The sequence below is a fragment of the Cucumis sativus genome, chromosome 7 (genome assembly GCF_000004075.3).
Source record: "Cucumis sativus cultivar 9930 chromosome 7, Cucumber_9930_V3, whole genome shotgun sequence".
Lineage (NCBI taxonomy): Eukaryota > Viridiplantae > Streptophyta > Magnoliopsida > Cucurbitales > Cucurbitaceae > Cucumis > Cucumis sativus.
Window position 1 is genome coordinate 21,640,427 of NC_026661.2, and position 18,991 is coordinate 21,659,417.

Sequence of the window (18,991 nt, forward strand, 5' to 3'; positions counted from 1 at the left end):
AATATTCTATTTCTATTCTAAAAAGAGGGGAATAAACATTCGTTTAGGAAAACTAAGATTCAAAACTTCCTCTACACATGACAATCAGACGCATTGTTCCTGGCATGAAATAACATAAAACTAATGAAAGCAATAGAAAAATAAAAATATATTTTGAAGCACCATCAAACCCTTCACATGAAATAGAAAAGGAAAGAAAAAAAAAGGAAAAACTAAAATACCAAGCTATACCCAACTAGTGTCCTAAATAATACCACCAAGAATCCTCATATCCTTGTATAAATTCAGATACTCGGGTACACAATGACATTCCATAAACACAGCTCCCAGGCTATTTGAAAGGGGGAAAAAAAACAGAAACAATAAAAAGAAAAAAGATCATACTAAGGCTCAGAAACTCTCCACAAAGAGGGGAAAGAAAGAGGGATAAAAAAAAAAAGATTGAGATCTCTCAACAGAACTAAGCACTCCATTTTTGTATACACCTCGCACATCAGCCTCACTGATAATACATGAGCTGCTGAGCTGCCGCAACATTCTGAAACCCACCATCATAGATGGCCTGACTTGACCCAGCAGCACCCATTCCCATGGCTGCCTGCTTTAAAGGATGTGGTGCCTGAGGGTGCATAAGGGCATGCACGCCCCCCATCTTGCTCATCGCCAGTTGCCGCTCATACGCTAATAGATCACTTGTAGAGAGTCCCATTGGAGCTGCTGCAGGCGGAGGAAGCGGGTTGGAGATAGTTCCAGGTGGGGTTGGCTTGCTTCCCCAAGAGCACTGCACATAGAGAAATGACACAAAAAGCTTAGAACAGAGTTACAAAACTATTCTTACATTATTAACTGGTGCTATTTGCAAAAGGTACATATAGCTAAACAAATCACTCAATGGTCCAAAATCTTCTCGGTACTTCCTCATTCCATCATTAGTCTTCCACAAGTTATGAATCTTACTCCAGTGTGTTAAAACTTGTTAGTAGAAAGCTGATGCATAATTAGATTATTATTGTGTTACTAATGTTGAACATGCTGGCACCTCCCTTGGAAGAAATGGATCTCGTGGATGGGGCAAGTTCAATTATAAGCAGTGTAACATATAAAGGGAATGTCCACATGTTTACCAAATATGTTAATAGAAGAATAAAATTTAGCAATACATCAGCTTTAAAACAAATGCTTCACCAAATCAAAAATTTTAAATCCATTAAAGGTAGAATGACATGCTTTACAAAATTTTGACAAAACAAAGAATTACCTAAACTGGGTCCATTTCATATATTTGCAAAAATAATAATAATTTGTTAGATCCCAAACATAAAAAAATACGGAATGGAAATACATTTAAGTATCAATAGTGTTTTAATAGCGCCATGTCTCTCTGACACACAGGTCCGTACTTTGTAGCTCATCTGTCTTAATCAAGGACCTATTCAATTTCAACACTAACTCCTTACACACTATCCATAGCCAGAATGCTGCCCTGGTACCAATTTGTTAGGATTGGAAACACAATAAAACATTAGAAAATATTGCAAATACAGAGGGTCGTTCCTCTACCATGTCCCACATTTGGACACCTCCCAAAATCATTTCCCACTCTGAGATCCCTAACTCCCCTACTTCTAACCAGGTCACCCCTAACACCCACCATGTTCTTAGTAATAATATCTACTAATATTTAAAACATATCACTTGCCAGACTCACATAATAATAAACAACAGATATAAAATGAAAAATTGAACTGATGGATAAATTAGTCTTGCTCCATTCAAGTCTGCAAGACTGCAAAAGTAGCAACCATATGCCACAAGACAGCTTTTGTAAAAAATGCATCAGTTTCACTATGAATGTAAGTGCAACCATTGTTCCAAAAGAAAAAATTGAAACTTAGTATACAAGCAGAAAACGAAACCTTAATCTGTTTCCCACAAAGAAATGACTGAGTATTCCCCATCTGAATAGCCAAAGCTGCCTCAGCATGAGTGCTGTATCTAACAAAACCAAAGCCCTTATCGCGCTGGATGCGGACCTCCTCAATCACACCAGCCCCAAGAGAATGAAAATGGCGATGAAGATCAACCTGTGTGGCCTGTATGAGGAAAAATCATTCAAAAATCCAAAATCCAAAATCCTAATTGACAAAAACATCCAGACATCACAGACGTCAACTAAGTAAATGCTACAAAATTATCCTTCTAGAAATTATTCGTTGATGTCAGTTTCTGGCCTAAAATTACGAACTAAACCAAATCAACCCTCTAGAGCCAAGTAAATTATAGGAACTTTGTTTTATAGGAGATATAGTACACTTGCAAAATCATGACAAGTTGAGTACCATATCTCCTCTATTGTGTTATTTTATTATCAGTGCACATTAAATTAAAACATTTAAAAATAACAATAGCAAAGTTAAGAATGAGAAATTACCTCCGGAGCAAGATTGCCAACATAAACAGTGGTGTACTGAGGATTGTTCTCTGGGGCATCACTACTAACAGTTTCTTTACCATCTTCTGCAAAAATGTTAAAATTCAAGCAAATGTCAGAAGCTTTGGCTCAGTGTAAACAAAACAACCAAAGTGAGACATTTTACACTTCTGGTTTCTAGTGGAAAAAAAAAATGACAATTGCCATTTCATTAAACATGGGGTATGAACACTAACCAGATGATCCATTTGTAAGTTCTGCAATGCTTTTCACATCTGAGCTCTGCTTGTCATCGTTGGATCCAGCACCCTTTGTTGCCCAATTGCAACGAATCTGTCTACTTCCAAGCCACTTACCTGAAGGAGACCATATGTGGTCAGAAATAGGGGAATATGGTCGAGACCATTTCAATTTTCAAAGTTAAAAGACAAGAGATCAACAAGCTTCTCTTTTATCATCAATTTAATTAGTTTACCAAATGATAATCTTGTACAAGAAATTTAAACTATCAGAGGCAACTAAGTCCTTACCAGTCAGGTCATTTATTGCACTTTGAGCATCCTGCAAAATACCCATAATTTAGAAAAGAATAGAGAAATAACGGAAAAAAATATATTCTAATTAGTGTTGTTTGAACCTGCTGGTTGCGAAAAGAAACAAAACCAAATCCCCTGGACCGCCCAGTCTTCTGATCCCACATAACTCTGGCATCACTGAAACAAATAGAACAAGGTATCAGATGTTGCAGGTTAAAAAAGACAAATTACCAACACACCAATTCTAACTTCAATTATGCTTTTTGGGCAGTCGAAGTATATCAAACTGAATGATTCCAATGATAAAAACTCATTTCAAAATTCATAATCGAACAAATAAATAAATAAATAGTTTATAGGGGCTGAAGCTTACGAACAGCTAGAGAAAACAGAAAAGCATGCAAACAAAGTAGAATCAGTAACTTCAGGGCTAAGATCACCCACAAAGATGTTGAAATGACCTGTACACAAAAGAAGCGGATGAGTACAAAAGAAATTATTTAGTAGCAACTCACAGCCATTGATTCAAAACAGGTAGCAAACCTGATGTGTCCTCCCTCTGACCACTAGCATAAGCCCAATTTACTTTGATAGGCTGCCCAAACCTGCAACATACATAATGAGACAGGAAGCAGAGGTACAAACGGCAAATGAGAAATTCAGTTATAAACTTACAAATGCCTTCCATTAAGTGACAGAATGGCCATAGCAGCCGATCTGCGATCAAAATAGTGAATAAATCCATAGGATGACTGCATAAAGCAGTGACAACAAGGATGTTAATAGACAAGAAGTAAACAGAAAACTGTGAAATTAACAGTAATATAAACAAATATGTTTATTCCATTGGATGAGCATAAAAAATAGAGCTAGAACAAGGGTTTTGTATTGCAAGCTTCTGTGAACCAACCTTCTCCTTCCTGACAAGCTTGCAGCTTTCAACAAGGCCTGTGCTCCCAAAAACCTCTTGAAGAAGTGGTTCTGTTACCTGCGTATGTACATTTCCCACGTACCTGCATTTGCTCAAAAATAAAAAAAACTAAAAATTTTAAAAAGGAAAAGAAAAAAAAAAGAAAATACAAAAAAGATATATAAGTAATCAACCATAGTGAAATAGGTATACATAAAAATTAAAATTAATAATAAAATAAAAATAATAAAATCTAGAAATTTGGTTGAGATTGGAGAAGACAGAAACTAAGAGCATTGGCTCAGGAAATGAAACGATTAGAGATCCAGTCTCTTAGGAATAATAGATACTTGAAGTATGAGAACTTGACAATCATTGACAAGTCTGAGACAGACAGATATAAGAACTGCAAGAAAACATTCGTTCGAACAAAAAAAAGGAGGTAACATTAAGGGGATAAAACGTCTAGAAATTCACTCACACACTGCGGCAAGTACTTGGATCGAAACCCGGTGGTAAATTCCCACTTGGAATTGGTTCAAGCTGCATAATGGAAACAGAAAAATAAACCATTAGAACGTTAAGTGAAAAAGATAACGAATCTTTATGAAATGGGAAGAAAGCAAAGAGATTATAATGGATGCAATCACACAGACTACACGAAATATGTAACCAAATGAAAAGCTGAACCTCGATGGTATTTCAATCAGTACGTCGGAGTGACAGAGGCCAAACAAGTAAAAAAAGAAAGCAGTGAAAATAACAGGAAAAACACAGACCGGTAACCAAAAGACTCATAATGTCACACAATCACGTAATATGGAACTATCATTTCATTGATAATGTAAGCTGGTAAAACCCAGCTGGGTTGGTAGAAGTCAGCTGTCATCAACTAAGACAACGAGTAATGTACAAAATAGTATAATCTGCCCGAACCAAGAACGGATTAAAAAATATAAAACGAAAAAATGAAATATAAACATCTTTAATGGAAAACTTTAGCCTCGGAAGTGAACCAATGCATGGCACATCATACCATTATCGACGCCCCATGAAAATCAAAAGAGATCATGTTTCCCGTCTTGTTAAGAAGAAATTTCTTCCAGAAAAGAAAATAATTCAAACAGGCCCAATATCCATCACCCACAACTAACAAGAAAGCAAAATACCAATACCCATTACAAAGAAATGAAACAATCAGTCTCTTGACATGGGAAAAACACCATTTCTTCACAATCATCCAGAACTCGAGACAGTAAACAAATACGAAAACAAAAACACCGCCACAACAGAAAGCACCAAATCGGTCATAACGTGAGATTCAGAGATCAAGAACAAAACCCGACAACAAATAAACATACAGAAATAACCAAAGCAAAACATGTAGATCATAGAAATGTGAACCAAAACGAAAAAGCAAAAAAAGAACTCGAACCTGAGGGTGAGCTAAGAGACCAGGATGGTAAAGGGACTGTTGCTGAAGCAAAGCTTGCTGCATCAAAGCTTGTTGTTGTTGTTGCTTCAATCTCTGATGTTGCATTCTTGTTTCCTCGATCAATTTTCCGCCAAAAAGAACGAAAAATTTTACCGGGAAGAAGAAGAAGGGGGGGGTTAGGGTTAAGAGACGAGCAAGGGCGAGAAAAATTAGAGAGGGAAAGGGCTATTTTTTGGGGGTTGGGGGGAAATCGATTAACGCTTCTAACTCAGATGAGTTATAAAATGCCGGTTCGGGCCCGGGCGAAGATATCGTTACATACCCGTTACAAACGAATAAGCCACGGCCAATCCAAACTTGACATCTACACCCTCTATCGTCAAATTGGTTGGCTCTTCTTCTAAGCTGACCTGACCAATGTCTGTCACGGTTTCTTTTTCTTTTTTTTTTTTCAAGGGGAAGGGCCCTTTTTTTTTTCTTTCTTTCTATATTCTTTATGACTATTTATATATGGGAAATTAAATATTTCTAGGTAGTTTATAATATTTTTTGGGTTCTCATATAAAGTCATAATTACAAGATATAGATTTAATATTTTAACAAAAAAAAAATCCAAATTTTATATTTAGGAGATTTTTCGTTATTTTAACATTTTAGTCATATTGATGACCATTGGAAGTTCAACATATTTGATAATCTAATCTAATAAAGTGACTAATGGGTTCAGTTAAAATTAGTTTAATTGCATTGATTTACTGTATAAATTTATTGTTTATTAAAGCCATAAATTTAATATTTCACTCTCTAACTTACTTGATATTTTTGCATTGTGTGGTTGGTTCTCAAAGTTAGACGGTGTAGGGTCAAAATGCATAAATTTGTTCCAATGAGTTTCAGTGACGCCAAACTTCAAAGAGTGCGACCATTACGTGATACTACTCGTTTGCTTAGAATAAGAAGATAAAGGTATGCAAAAGAAAGACAAACATGTACGCTGATGCATTGGTATGTCATACACTACGATTGTGTATCAGTGAGTGAAAATAACATATACTGAAAAGGAGAACACTTAATATACTTGAGATTGAAAATTGAACTTCATTCGAGATATAATAACACCTCTATAAGAAAAATCCGACATCAAGCATCCCAATTACGGTTTTGAAATTGGGTTAATAAAGTTGATTCTCAAGTCACTCATTGGACAATTTCTAACATCAAGAGCAATCAGCCCATGTGAGTAACACATATGGTGTTAGCTTAGATCTTGCACTTTCTTAACTTAGTTCCTTTTGGTCTAAAATCACCTGCACTGTGTTTGTATATTTAAGTTGAATCAATTCGAGATATAATAACACCTCTATAAGAAAAATCCGACATCAAGCATCCCAATTACGGTTTTGAAATTGGGTTAATAAAGTTGATTCTCAAGTCACTCATTGGGCAATTTCTAACATCAAGAGCAATCAGCCCATGTGAGTAACACATGTGGTCTTAGCTTAGATCTTGCACTTTCTTAACTTAGTTCCTTTTGGTCTAAAATCACCTACAATGTGTTTGTATATTTAAGTTGAATCAATTTTTAGTAAACATTACTTGTTAATATTTGTCAGCATTATTTTTTCTTTAAACCTAACCTACTTTAATATACATCAAATATGCCATAATCCCAAAACTACTATATTTTTTTCTCTCCCATATGGTCTCCTATATCACATATTACAAAGTATGAGTACATAGGCAAAATGTTAAAACCCTTTTTTCTTTTTTCTTTTTTCTTTTTTCCATATTATCCTTCATATTTCATTTATTTATTTCTTTTATATTTCCCCACATCAAACTCATTAAATGCACATAAAATGGAAGGTGTATCCATGTGAAAAACTCCATTTCATACCCCACACTGGGTGGTGAGAGAGATGGGATAAAGATATAATAATTTTCGTATAAAGTTTAAAGGTCAAGAGTAAAGAATAAGTTTGGCAGACTATTAAAAAGTTGATGGTTGGTAAACATTCTTTAAAATAGATTAATCAAAATAGTTTATCTATTTATATTTGTTATTTTTTTTTTGTTAAGATAAGCACTCAAAAGCAAACTTTTGCTGTTGAAAACAGTGTTTTGTCACAAATCACTATGAAAAGTTGTTAATACAAACCTCACATGCTTGTATTAATGTGAAAAGTATATCATAAAGTTTTACTTATAAATAAACGTGAAATTAAGAACAAAAGAAAACATTAAGAATAATTTGACAAGAATTTGATTCGATGTAATTTTGGTTTGCTTGTTTATACATAATATCTCAAATATTAATTCGTTACTATTGAAAAAATAAGTTGTAAACATAACAACCTAAGCACAAGGTTAACTATTCTTTTATATATTGCATCGAAAATTTCTATAGAGAAGAAAAAAGTACATATTATGATTTGGGATAATATTTGTTAGGAAGGCATAAATGTTGGAAAGAGCGGAGATTAATGGACTAAGTTGTAATATATGACACAAAATAGCAGCCAAATTTGGAGAGGGAAATAATTAACCTATGGTAGAGCAAAACCATGTCATAAGTTGAGATCCAGATGCCTTGGAAAGCCTTCTTCAGCTTCTGCTTCTGGCTCGAGCTCGGGCACGGGCATGGATACTGGCTCGGGCTCACTGGCTGAGTTACTTCCACTTGCTTTAGAAGCAGACTCTGGCTGTTGGTTTACTTGGTATGGTGCTCTTATTACAGCCCTAATCATAAACAACACTGCTCAATCTCATGAACAAAATATGACAATAATAGAAATGTTTGTCTTTATGAATTCAATGATAATTACAACTACAAATTTAAAGCTTTATTGTTTTATAATGATTTGAAGGAAAACTTAAAAACGCGTATAAACAAACCAAGAAGTATGAGAGTGATTGAAGTTTTAATTACATCGAGAACAAACTCAACAATTAACCTTGTTGCTAAAATGAGTATAGTTGAACTCGTATAGAGTTTTGACCGAAGAGCTTCGATTATTCTTCTCATGTTTTTTTGAAGTACTTTTCTAATCTTGACTTTTAAACTTCACTTTCAACTTCACTTTCATGGTTTGGAAACACTATTTTTAGAGTCAATTACTAAATATTTTCAACCTCTACAGTGAATCATTTCTGTAACAAGAGAAACATGTGCAAATCTACGCTTAAACTTTTACAATGTTTTTCTTCACAGCATGTTTAGATGGCTAAAATCATATCATATAGACTGAATTTGCCCTTTTTTCTTCTTTTTCTTCTATGTTATCTGAATTGGGCAAGACTTTCACTACCCTTTTCCCATTTCTACCTAACTACTGGAAAGAATTTTGGGTCAAATTCATTTTAAAAAAAATAGATTTAAAATACTAAAATAAAAAACAATCAAATAAAACAAGAATAGGATAATTTGGTAGGTAAACCAAGAAAAAGAAAAGAAAAGAAAAAGAGAGTTTAACAAATACATGGTTCCACAAAGATGTATAAAACAAATAGATTTCGGAAGATTTAATTTATAAATAAATCAGGCCTGATTCACATGATTATAAGAAGAGCACCATATATTCAACATTCAACTTTCCCTTTTGTTTTTAAAAATACACCTCTAAGTTTCAAAACTTTGACTCTCCAAGAATATGATAAATGGAAACGTTTATAAAAGAGAAAGATCGTCAATGCAAAAACTTTGGAAAGAATATGAATTATTTTTAAAATAACTGACAAGATCGAGGGATTCGTGTTCATGTAATTTAGATCTACGACTCAGGACGATCATATACATGATGAAATGATGAAAAGTAGTAAAGTTTTATCACAGTTTATAAAACCATCCAACGCTATTTTAGCTAAAAAAAGAAGAAAAAACAAAATCAGGATCTGAATAACAATTTTAGAGAAGAAAGTAGACAAAATGATAACCAGAGGGATCTCATCAACTTCAATCAATAAAGAGGGCTGAGGAAAAAAGGAAGAAAAGAAAAAAAACAAAGAACATACCTGTCTTTTCTCTTCTCAAGAAATCGGTGAAGGGAAGCCCTCCTAGCAATAGGCAAATCTGCTCGATCAAAGAAGAAAAAAGAGAGGGCACAATTAAATCCAATTAAGAGCACTAAATCAAGATAATCAAATAGAACCCATCTCTGAAATTTCTATGATCATGGCGGATAATTACCAGATGACTTTTTTACTTCCGTTTGTGGTTTCAGTTGCTGCTCCGGTGCCGCCTTCACCGGAGCTGGAGTTTTGGACACCACATTTGGCTCGCAGGTGGGAGAATTGCTGTTAGACTTTTCCAAAGCAGAAAAGAATCTGTTGGGGGTGACGGCAGCTGGAGAAGCGGCGGCGGTGGTGGTGGAGCCGCGGCTTCCTTTATCGGCTAAGGCCATAATCTCCTTGGCCCTTTGATTGGGAAAATCATCATACACCAAAACTTTTCCGGCGTAGAATATGGTCATTTGAGCGGTTGTAGGCTCTGGCGTGGCCGGTTTCCTAAAAAATTGCCGGGAAAACGATCAGAAATTAGAACTCCATTTTATAGTGATGTAATTGAACCTAATTTTCTTCTTTATTTCGGAACTTTTCTCGTAAGCAACAGCAGTGAGCAAGTAAATTCAAGATTCCTACTCGATTAAAAAGGAAAACTAGCCCTAAAGTTTGGGGGGGAATATTTGAGCACCTAAACTCGCCCTTATTGATGGCGTTACTGAAGAATCCCGACGAAGGAAATCCAACGAACTTCGGCAGAGTATCCTTCTGCTGCCGTGAAGCGTCGGAAGAATTGTCTGTATTCGCGGTCGAAGGCGGTAGAGGCAACGGCGGCTTGGCCTTCTCGAGTTCATCTAGATCGTATCCCGAAAAATAATAAGGAAAATCTCCAATAAGATCTAAAAATTCTAAGGTATTTTCAAAATAATTAAGAAAAACAGAACAAATCCATTCCTTCAAACCAAATGAACAATACCTCTCGGCTTCTTCCTGGGAGCCATATCGGCGCTCAAATCAACGAGAGTTCGTTTCTCTTTCAGGAACTGGCTCAACAGGTTACAGGTCTGAGCAAAATTCGATTTCTCCAGCCGCTTGGCCAGCTGCTGTCGGTCGGACAGCCTCCCACCTCCGCCGGCGTCCGATGTATTCGACATGACAAACAACAAGAAGAGAAGGGTGAAAATCTAGGGGTGGTTGGTGAAGGTTCGAATAGAAGGAGCGAGTAAGAAATGGAGAATCAATCGGCGTGGTCCGACGAACAGAAACGGCGGAGATGGAGAAGACAGAGAATATAAGTGGTCAAGTTTCTTCACATTTCCAGCTGGTAAAGGAATTGGTTTCCTTCCTCTCTCTCTCTCTGAAAAAGTATTACTTAGCAATAAAAAAAATGAGGAGTTTAAGCACGTTTTTTTGGAGCTTCAAAAAGAAGAAATTCTTTTTTTATTATTATTTTCTTTATTTTTTGGCAGAATAAAAGTCCAACGAAAAAGAATTGTGACCACGACCAAGCCTTCAATTCCCTTTTTCTATTTTTCTATTTTTCTATTTTTTATCCTCTTTTTTCATTTTCATGCTAAATTTAATATCTCTCCAATTAAACAAAACTTCCTTTTTATACTTACCAATTATACACTTAAATATTTCTTTATTAAAATTCAACACTCAAATTTATATAAATATTAAAATTACACTCCTCAAAATTCTATAAATTCCACTCCATAATAATTAAAGGTTTTTTAAATAATAAAAAAACAAACTGTTTACCTTCCATCACTTAAATTACTAAAGAACAACCCATTTACCATAACCTATAAATATTTTATTCACTTTATCATTTTTTTTACTGTATTTCAAAATTAAAATATGTTAATCTAATATTGATTTTATTATTTAGTATATATATATATATATATATAAAAGAATATGTTATTTTATGGTGGGCCAGAGTTCACCTTCCATCTTTCATTACTGCTAAGCACATGGGATGAAGGAAGAGACTAGAAGACTCTCCTAGTGTGTGTGTAAAAATAACAAACATGTGGTGCTCTTCAATCGACTATTTTAATATTTCTTTTTCATTTTCTCCATTATTCAAGAAAATCAACCAATATATATTTTTTTTAGAAAAACTACAAAATATTTACCATTCTTAAAAAAATGGAACTAATAAATTTTGTCGTTTTATTTTAGGAATTGTAAATAATTTATTAAAAAAAATTCTGTAAAAAGCATTTCAATTTTTTATTTGAATTTTTTTTAATTATAGTATAATGAACAAAAAAAAAAAAATACCCAAATGTTATATTGGACCGATGGAGATATGTTTGAATAAACATGAAAGTCAAATTTAAATATGTACTTATATTATAAACGTACAAACATAAAATCTAACAGTGAAGATAGGTTTGCACGAAGAATCATATCTTTGAATTTTTAAATTTTCTATTTTGTTTTTTCTTTTTTATATTCTTGAATAATTACACTTATTTACGTCACACGTATTAATTGTAATATTTGTATACTTGCGTTCTACTTAAACAAACTACAAAATTTAATGCGGACTATATAAAGGTTTATATATTTATATATATGTGTGTTAGAAAATAGGTTGAATTATTGAGCAATTAGAGCACGTGCGGAGAGAGTGGAGGTTAGAGGATACTATTTTCTTTTTCTTTTCTTTTTTCAATAATAACACGCGTCAAATATTGATTGGTGGAGTTGAGTATGCGTCTTCAATATTCATTAATAAAGCCTTTTATTATTTTCCCTCGTGTCTTTTATGTTTCCTTTAATTACGGAAGCTGAATTTGCAATTCAGTCATTCAAGTTTTTAAAGTTTTCCCAAACAGGTCCCTATACATTTTTCTTAAAATAAATTCATTGTTTAAATTTGAGATTTTTTTAAAACTATAAAACATTAATCGAGATAAAATTTATTATCTTCCATTTTCGGTGAAAAGGTAAATATTTAGTCAAATGTTATATTTTTTTACATTTTTTCATTAAAATTTGAGAATTTTTAAAATATAACCAAACAACAAAATATTTATAAAAATGAAATTCTCCATTTCAATTTTAAAAAAAACAAATAAATAATTTTTTAAAATTACATTTGATTTTTCTGCCATATATATTATATATATTCTCTTTGTTGATTTTTTGTTTTGAAATGCTTGTCCAAATGCACTTACTTGGTCAACATTTTAAATTTACAAACATATATAATATATAAAAGTGAAAGTTCGTTCTTTTTTTCAAACATCAAGAATAGAATAACTCAATTTGATACGAAATTGACATTTTAAAAATTAAAAAACGTGCTAGCTACTTTTTAAAGATCGGATACGCATTAACATCATTGTGAAAATTTAAGGACTGTATCTAACATTTAACCTGTGATAAACAGTAAATTTATTTGATTTTCGTATTCGTCTCTAAATTTATGAGTTGTTTACTATAATTTGTACCAATGCAAAACAATAGGTGACAAAATAATAAGATCGATACACTAACATTTGAAGTCGTAACATTTTCAAGATTATAATTAAAATATTTATGAAGTAAAATGATACGACTCCTCCCGATTCAAAACTCAAGATAGTGACTTTGATATTCTTCTTATAAAAAACCAAAGTTGGCATTGAATTTAAATTAGGTATATGTTTAATTTAGGGCAGTGAAGCTTAATTAACAAACATTATGATTTATGAGTCCACTAATAAGTTTGTATGACGTGAGGATGACTATTAATAAACATTCATTTTTTTGGGGGTAAATTTTGTACCAATGGAAGCATCAATTCCATCAAAATAATTGTCAACTCAACCCACTTTATTCAAATTTCATTTACTATTCATTAAGATCTTTTCATTATTTTCTTCCAAATTAATTGAATTTGTTTTAAAAAAAACATATATTCCATCCGTATTCAAATAACCTGACAATTTGAACCATTCGGAGTATCTAACTCAAAGGGTAAGCGTGGGGTTGAATTGAGTTTTTTTTTCTCTTTATGCTTTTTTCGGGATGGTTTTGATTCAGGTTACATTTTTTCAATTCGGATTTATCCATCCCAACCCAAATTTCTAACTATATAATTGTAATTATAAATTTTATTTGAAGTTTGTAATATATAGGTTATATTTTGATATTAACATTTGAGTTTTACGAAATCATAATTACTAATATGTGATGTAGACAAATTTAAATATTTTACGTTAATAAAAAGCAACTTAACGACACAACCCTTAAAATCTGAGTTAGGTTAAGTTGGATTGAAGATTCTATTTGGATTGTCAACTTGATCAACTCGAAAATTCGGTAAGTTCAATAAATCTCTCTAACTCAATTCAATTCATTTACAACCACTCGTAACATGTTGAAAATATAATGTATACAAATAAAATCGTACAATCAGTCGATCCAAGTATAACTCGATATATTTTGGTCCCCATTTTTTTTTTTTGTCTATCTAAAAAAAATTGTTTTTAAGTTGTCATCACTTTTCTTTCCCTAAAATTTATTATTATCATTTCCCACACCAACCAGTTTCCAAAAAGATGGAATAAACTATTTGAATCTACCACACAAAAAAAAGAAAGAAAAGGAATGGAACACAGATGTGTGTGACCACTCTAGCTTAGCTATGTATTTGTATTTACTCTCTCCATGTCTTTTTCACCCTTTATTCCCTTTTTTTTTCCATTGTTATATACATATATACACATATTGTAACATTGTTGAAGTGTGGTACATGACTAATTCATGAAATGAAAATTAATCTATCTAACTAGTAGCTTTGAAGTTAGGTCAACGATTTATTAGCATTTAGTTGCCGTTTGATTATTTTGAACTTAGAGTACGTATGTCTGGAATAACTTAGTAATTTTTTATTAAATTTAGATTATAGTAGAAAAGTTTATGAGGTCGTGATTGGTTAGAGTTGTTTGATGATCATTAGGGACAATAGTATGAGGTGGGTAAAGATAGTCACTGAAAAACGATTGTTGGAAGTTGGGTGTTGTGGTAACATGAAATAACATTTGTCGAAAAACAATCATTTGAAGTTTGGTTGATGACGATTGTTGGAGGTTGGCCGAAAGCGGTTGTGGGAAAAACGGTAGATGAAAATTGGCTAGCGATTGCATGAAAAAACAGTGGTTGAAGGTTCGTTGACGATGGTCAAATGTTGATTGACAGGGATCACTGGAGGTGGTAGTTGAAGTTTTCACATAAATTAGGGAGATTAACCATCAAACACTCAAAATTCAATTTTTTAAAAGTTGATTTTACTTATTTATCATAAACCAGGTTAATTTATAAACTCATTTTTTCAAAATCCATCTTAAGTGTGTCAAACATTTTAATTTTTTCTCCAAACAACTTATTGTATAAATTAACCACTTGAAAATAATGCAATCCAAACACGTTGACACTTACCTTTCTAGAGTTGAGATTGATTCATTGATTTTATGAAGTCATTTGATGACATCTTCTTGATGTTCAAATTAGATTCAGTTATTATTTATCTGCATGATTTTCAACGTCAAACTAATATTGATCGATATGTATTTCAAAATGTCACACTTCTAGTGTTTAAGTTCAAATTTGATTTCAACGAAGTAAAATTTCAAAATGTTACAATTTTATCTTCGAGGCCTGACTTATATGCTCAAATTCAATATCCAAATTAAAAATGTACACTTTAAACTTTGATTTTTCGCTTACTACTTACTTTCTCGTCTCTAACACTAGTATCTGGTAGTTAGTATAAAATAATGATAATTACGTAACATTTCATTATTTGTTATCGATATTAATTATGGTCAATCAATATTAAATTTTAACTACACCAGTGTTTAAAAATCCAATTAAAAAACATATAGAAAAAAAAAAAACTAAAAATGTAAGTTAAAAAATTTAGCTTAAATAGCAAATCTCAAAGTAAGTTTGTAAAATTTCAAATCATAGAAATTATAATTTTAGATACAAAAAATGTACTCTTCTTTTTTTTTTTCTATCTATCCAAATTTTGGTTACACATTTACGAAGAGTTTCTTTCTCTCTCTCTTTTTTTTAGGGGTTGGAAAGTACACATTGGTAAAGTTGAAGCGTAGAGAGTCGAGGGAAAGAAATGTATGCAAAAGGAATAGATGCTTGAGACTAAGAGAGTACTTGTGGAGAAGCAACATACGTTATTTTCACGTGTTCAAAAAAGCGACTAGAAGAAAGAACAAAATGGTTAGACTTCATTTCACGATTACTTTATCTTTTAATACATACCTTTAAAATCAAACCTCAAAATATTACATCTTCTCTTTTTTTTTCTCTTTAATATATTAAAAACCAAACTAAGTTCTAAAAAAAGCAAAACACTTTTTTTTAGAATGGGATTGAAAATCATATAATGTTTGTTTATGAAAAGTAATAACAACGACACCACGAAAGTTGAAAGAAAACAACATGAATTAAAAATTAAGAAAAATAAATAAAAATCATTATCAATTGAAATTAAATCTAAAGAGTTTTTACATAAACCTTAAAAAATTTAATAATTTCATATATCTAATTTATGAAGTAAAGAGATTTTTAACATAAACCTTAAATTTTTAAAATAAATATCACAAATCTATATATAACTAAACTAAAAGTTTATATTATGTCATTTTCAAAATTAAGAAATATTTAACATAATTAAGAAAGTTTAAAGACATTAATTAATTTTCATGAATATTTTATTCCATATTATTTAATTTAAATAAATATATGACAAACTAATCATTTGACAAATAAAATATTATCTTAAATTTACAGGTAAAATTCATAAAACTTGAAAGCCATTTTTTTCAATAAAAATGACTAAAATTAACTTGAAAAATTTTCAAATAAAAACTTGTGATTAAACATTCATCATATATATAGGATAAAAAATATCTAGAATTATAATAAGAACTTTTTGGTACAGTAACTCTTTACAACTAACTCCAATAATATTAATAATATTTTATTACTTATTAAAGTGTTTAATATTCTCTCGTCAAATTAAAACAACTTAACATAAAATAATATAATCAAAGCTATAATAACTTAAGACTATAATAACTAAGTCGGAGGGTTTAGTTTGCCGACAAGAGGTGGCCTTAGGCATTGAAAGAGAGAAGGGGAGTGGGGGTGGGTCCCACCAAGAAAAAGAAAAGAAAAGAAATCGCTGAAATCAAACACGTTTTTTAACTTTTTAATAAACATAATACGATAGGATATGAAATCTATTTATTTTATAAAAGAAAAGAAAAGTCGTAATGGGTAATGGATATTGGGGGGATATTTGAGTTATTCCGATGTTACCCCTGGCTGCCCGGACGCTGCCCGTAAATGAAGGTTTGGAAGAAAGAAAGAAAGGAAGGAAAATGGTAGGCACGTGTTTGGCGAGGTGGGTGGAAGTTACTTATTCAACACAGCTTTTGAGTCCAACCAAAGATTATTATTATTATTATTATTTAATATTACCTCGATTCAACCTCTCCTGATGATTCACGTGCACTCCTCTCTTCCCTCACGTGCACCTCTCCTTAATTATCGTAAATATTACATTTTCAATTTTGCTTTTTTTTTTTTTCTTTGGAATAAATCGACACTACACAATATGGAGTAACCAACTCATACTATAAGGATTGAGTTGAGTTTGATCTTTTTTAGTAGAGTTGGTTCTCGACTTTAGTTACATTATATCCAATTTAACCTTAATTAATATATATTTATGTTAAGTTCTATAATACGAGGCTTGAAATATATGTATATTTAAAATTTTGAAGTATGGGTCATGTTTGACTGTACTTTAAGTAAGACGAGATGTTTTATTTGTATATTGGATATTATTGTATTAATGTTGGATAGGTTGTCATAGTATTTTTTTAAAATTTAACAAATATTAGAAATGAGAAAAATATTATAGAACCCGATAACTCAACCCAAATTTTTAGGGTTGAGAATGCTTCTTCAGTCATTCAGGTTGCAAAAACACCGTCAATCCAATACAATTCAACTCGTTTACATTTTACATTATAGCTAGTTTCAATTTGTTGATGTCCACTTGCATACTACCTAATTTTCTAACACCCAAATATTGTAGGTCAGATGTGTTATCTTGTAAAGGTTAGTCGGGATTACTTGTAGGTTGGTTAAAACATTCACGCATATAAAAAATAAAAGTTAATTTTACCTTCGAAAAGGTATAATTTTAACTTCAAGGTAATAATTATCTCAATAAATATAAAATAACTAAACCAAATGCTTCAATTTTGCAAGTCAATGATGGTCGAATGAAAATTGAACCTTCCGAGTTTAGGATGAAAAATATCATTTTCTCGCTAATCACTTTCTTTCTTCTTTTTGTCTGTGGTGCCATTTTGAGAGGTTGTAAATTTACCAACACAAGTAAAGAGACATTAGCCCTCTTGGAATGTGAAGCAATTTTGTGGAAGGTCTAATCGCCATCGTCACAAAAGTGGTTTGGGATAAAGTGGTTTTCTCAACGAGGTGGGGTCTTCTCTTCACCCTCTAAAATTAGGGTTTTGATTGAGGATCTGCTCATGTTCTTCTCGTTTTGGCATCCTCCCAAAGCTGCTTATTAAGTTTTGGAAGCAAAACAATACCAATTATCCTCATCATCTTGGGGTATGAGAAGGTAATTATTATCATTTCATTGACTGATTTTTGTTTTTTAATACCAAAGTTTAGTTACCTTTTGTGTTGAAACCCAAATTAGTGTTAAAACTACACTTTGCTTAGTCCAAAAAAAGTATGTATAAAGCCTAACTTTGAGTTACATCTCGATGTCTCTTATTCACATTTCCTCCCCATAACAAATATATTTGATTTAGAGTAACTTCGATGTATATATGTTTGACTAACATGTACGAGAGCGAGGACTTAAAAATTAAATCGTGAAGAAATGATGTCTTAGTCAAGTAGAAAACGACGGTCGTGTGAATTTAATAGATTATATAGAAAATTTGTATACAAAACAATAAAGCAAGTGAAAAGGGAGAAGGAAAAAGGTCATACCACGAGAATGCACGTAGATGATTTACTTTAACGGTCACCACACAATTTTCTCCGCACAAAGACATGATGTAACAATTACATTAAGGTAATACAAGATGCATTCATCTCCGTGCATCCCTTAGCACCGCTCACATGAACCCTAAACTTGATTAGATAACGAGCATCCATCCAATGTAATATTTATAATTAAATTAATTTAAATTTGTTGTTTGATTATTTCTTTAAAAATATAATTAGGCATTGAAAAAAAAAGGTGCCAACTATTAAATGTTTATTTAAAAAGAAAAAGGAGTAATGAGTAAATGCGTAAGGAAGTTGCGTAATGGGAATGAGATGCCCTTAAGGAATAAAACTCTCTCTCATTTCTATGAAATTAACATGTTTTAAATTCCTTTATGTTTCCATCTCACCGATTTCCAAAATATTTTTCAATCCTTTTCTTACTTTGTCTACAAACCATCCATCAACTCAACTATTCTTCTGTTTCTTGTTTCAAAATTTTATGAACCAAACATTTATTTCTATTTATTTGAGCTTCCGAGGAAGCATTTCGATTAAGAAATTCGTTCACGCTATAGATACACTACACCTATTTGGTTTCTAGTTTAATTAAT

The 18,991-nt window shown here is 32.0% G+C and overlaps 2 protein-coding genes across 2 annotated transcripts; both read right to left on the reverse strand.

Moving 5' to 3' along the window:
- Positions 1-124: 124 nt before the first annotated feature.
- LOC101207738 (oligouridylate-binding protein 1B) lies at positions 125-5,580 on the reverse strand. The gene is made up of 12 exons (XM_004141669.3): positions 5,313-5,580; positions 4,359-4,420; positions 3,878-3,980; positions 3,643-3,719; positions 3,511-3,572; positions 3,341-3,428; positions 3,069-3,144; positions 2,962-2,992; positions 2,668-2,787; positions 2,432-2,517; positions 1,917-2,093; positions 125-781 (listed from the first exon to the last, which is right to left on the reverse strand). The coding sequence occupies exons 1-12, from the start codon at positions 5,415-5,417 to the stop codon at positions 500-502; spliced, it is 1,269 nt and encodes a 422-aa protein (XP_004141717.1). The 5' UTR covers positions 5,418-5,580; the 3' UTR covers positions 125-499.
- A 2,033-nt stretch (positions 5,581-7,613) lies between these two features.
- Positions 7,614-10,684, reverse strand: LOC101207496 (protein TIFY 10B). The gene is made up of 5 exons (XM_004141668.3): positions 10,288-10,684; positions 10,003-10,165; positions 9,499-9,815; positions 9,324-9,381; positions 7,614-8,051 (listed from the first exon to the last, which is right to left on the reverse strand). Exons 1-5 carry the CDS (start codon positions 10,463-10,465, stop codon positions 7,880-7,882), a joined length of 888 nt encoding a protein of 295 aa, XP_004141716.1. The 5' UTR covers positions 10,466-10,684; the 3' UTR covers positions 7,614-7,879.
- Positions 10,685-18,991: the final 8,307 nt, after the last annotated feature.

Coding starts and splice junctions, on each gene's coding strand:
- LOC101207738 (XM_004141669.3), bottom strand. CDS start 5,417: ATGCAACATCAGAGATTGAAGCAACAACAACAACAAGCTTTGATGCAG. Junction 3,720..3,877: donor AGCTTGTCAGGAAGGAGAAG/GTTGGTTCACAG, acceptor TGCTTTATGCAG/TCATCCTATGGATTTATTCA. Junction 2,094..2,431: donor TTGGCAATCTTGCTCCGGAG/GTAATTTCTCAT, acceptor TTCCTCATACAG/GCCACACAGGTTGATCTTCA.
- LOC101207496 (XM_004141668.3), bottom strand. CDS start 10,465: ATGTCGAATACATCGGACGCCGGCGGAGGTGGGAGGCTGTCCGACCGA. Junction 10,166..10,287: donor TCCCAGGAAGAAGCCGAGAG/GTATTGTTCATT, acceptor GATACGATCTAG/ATGAACTCGAGAAGGCCAAG. Junction 9,382..9,498: donor GGAAGTAAAAAAGTCATCTG/GTAATTATCCGC, acceptor TTGATCGAGCAG/ATTTGCCTATTGCTAGGAGG.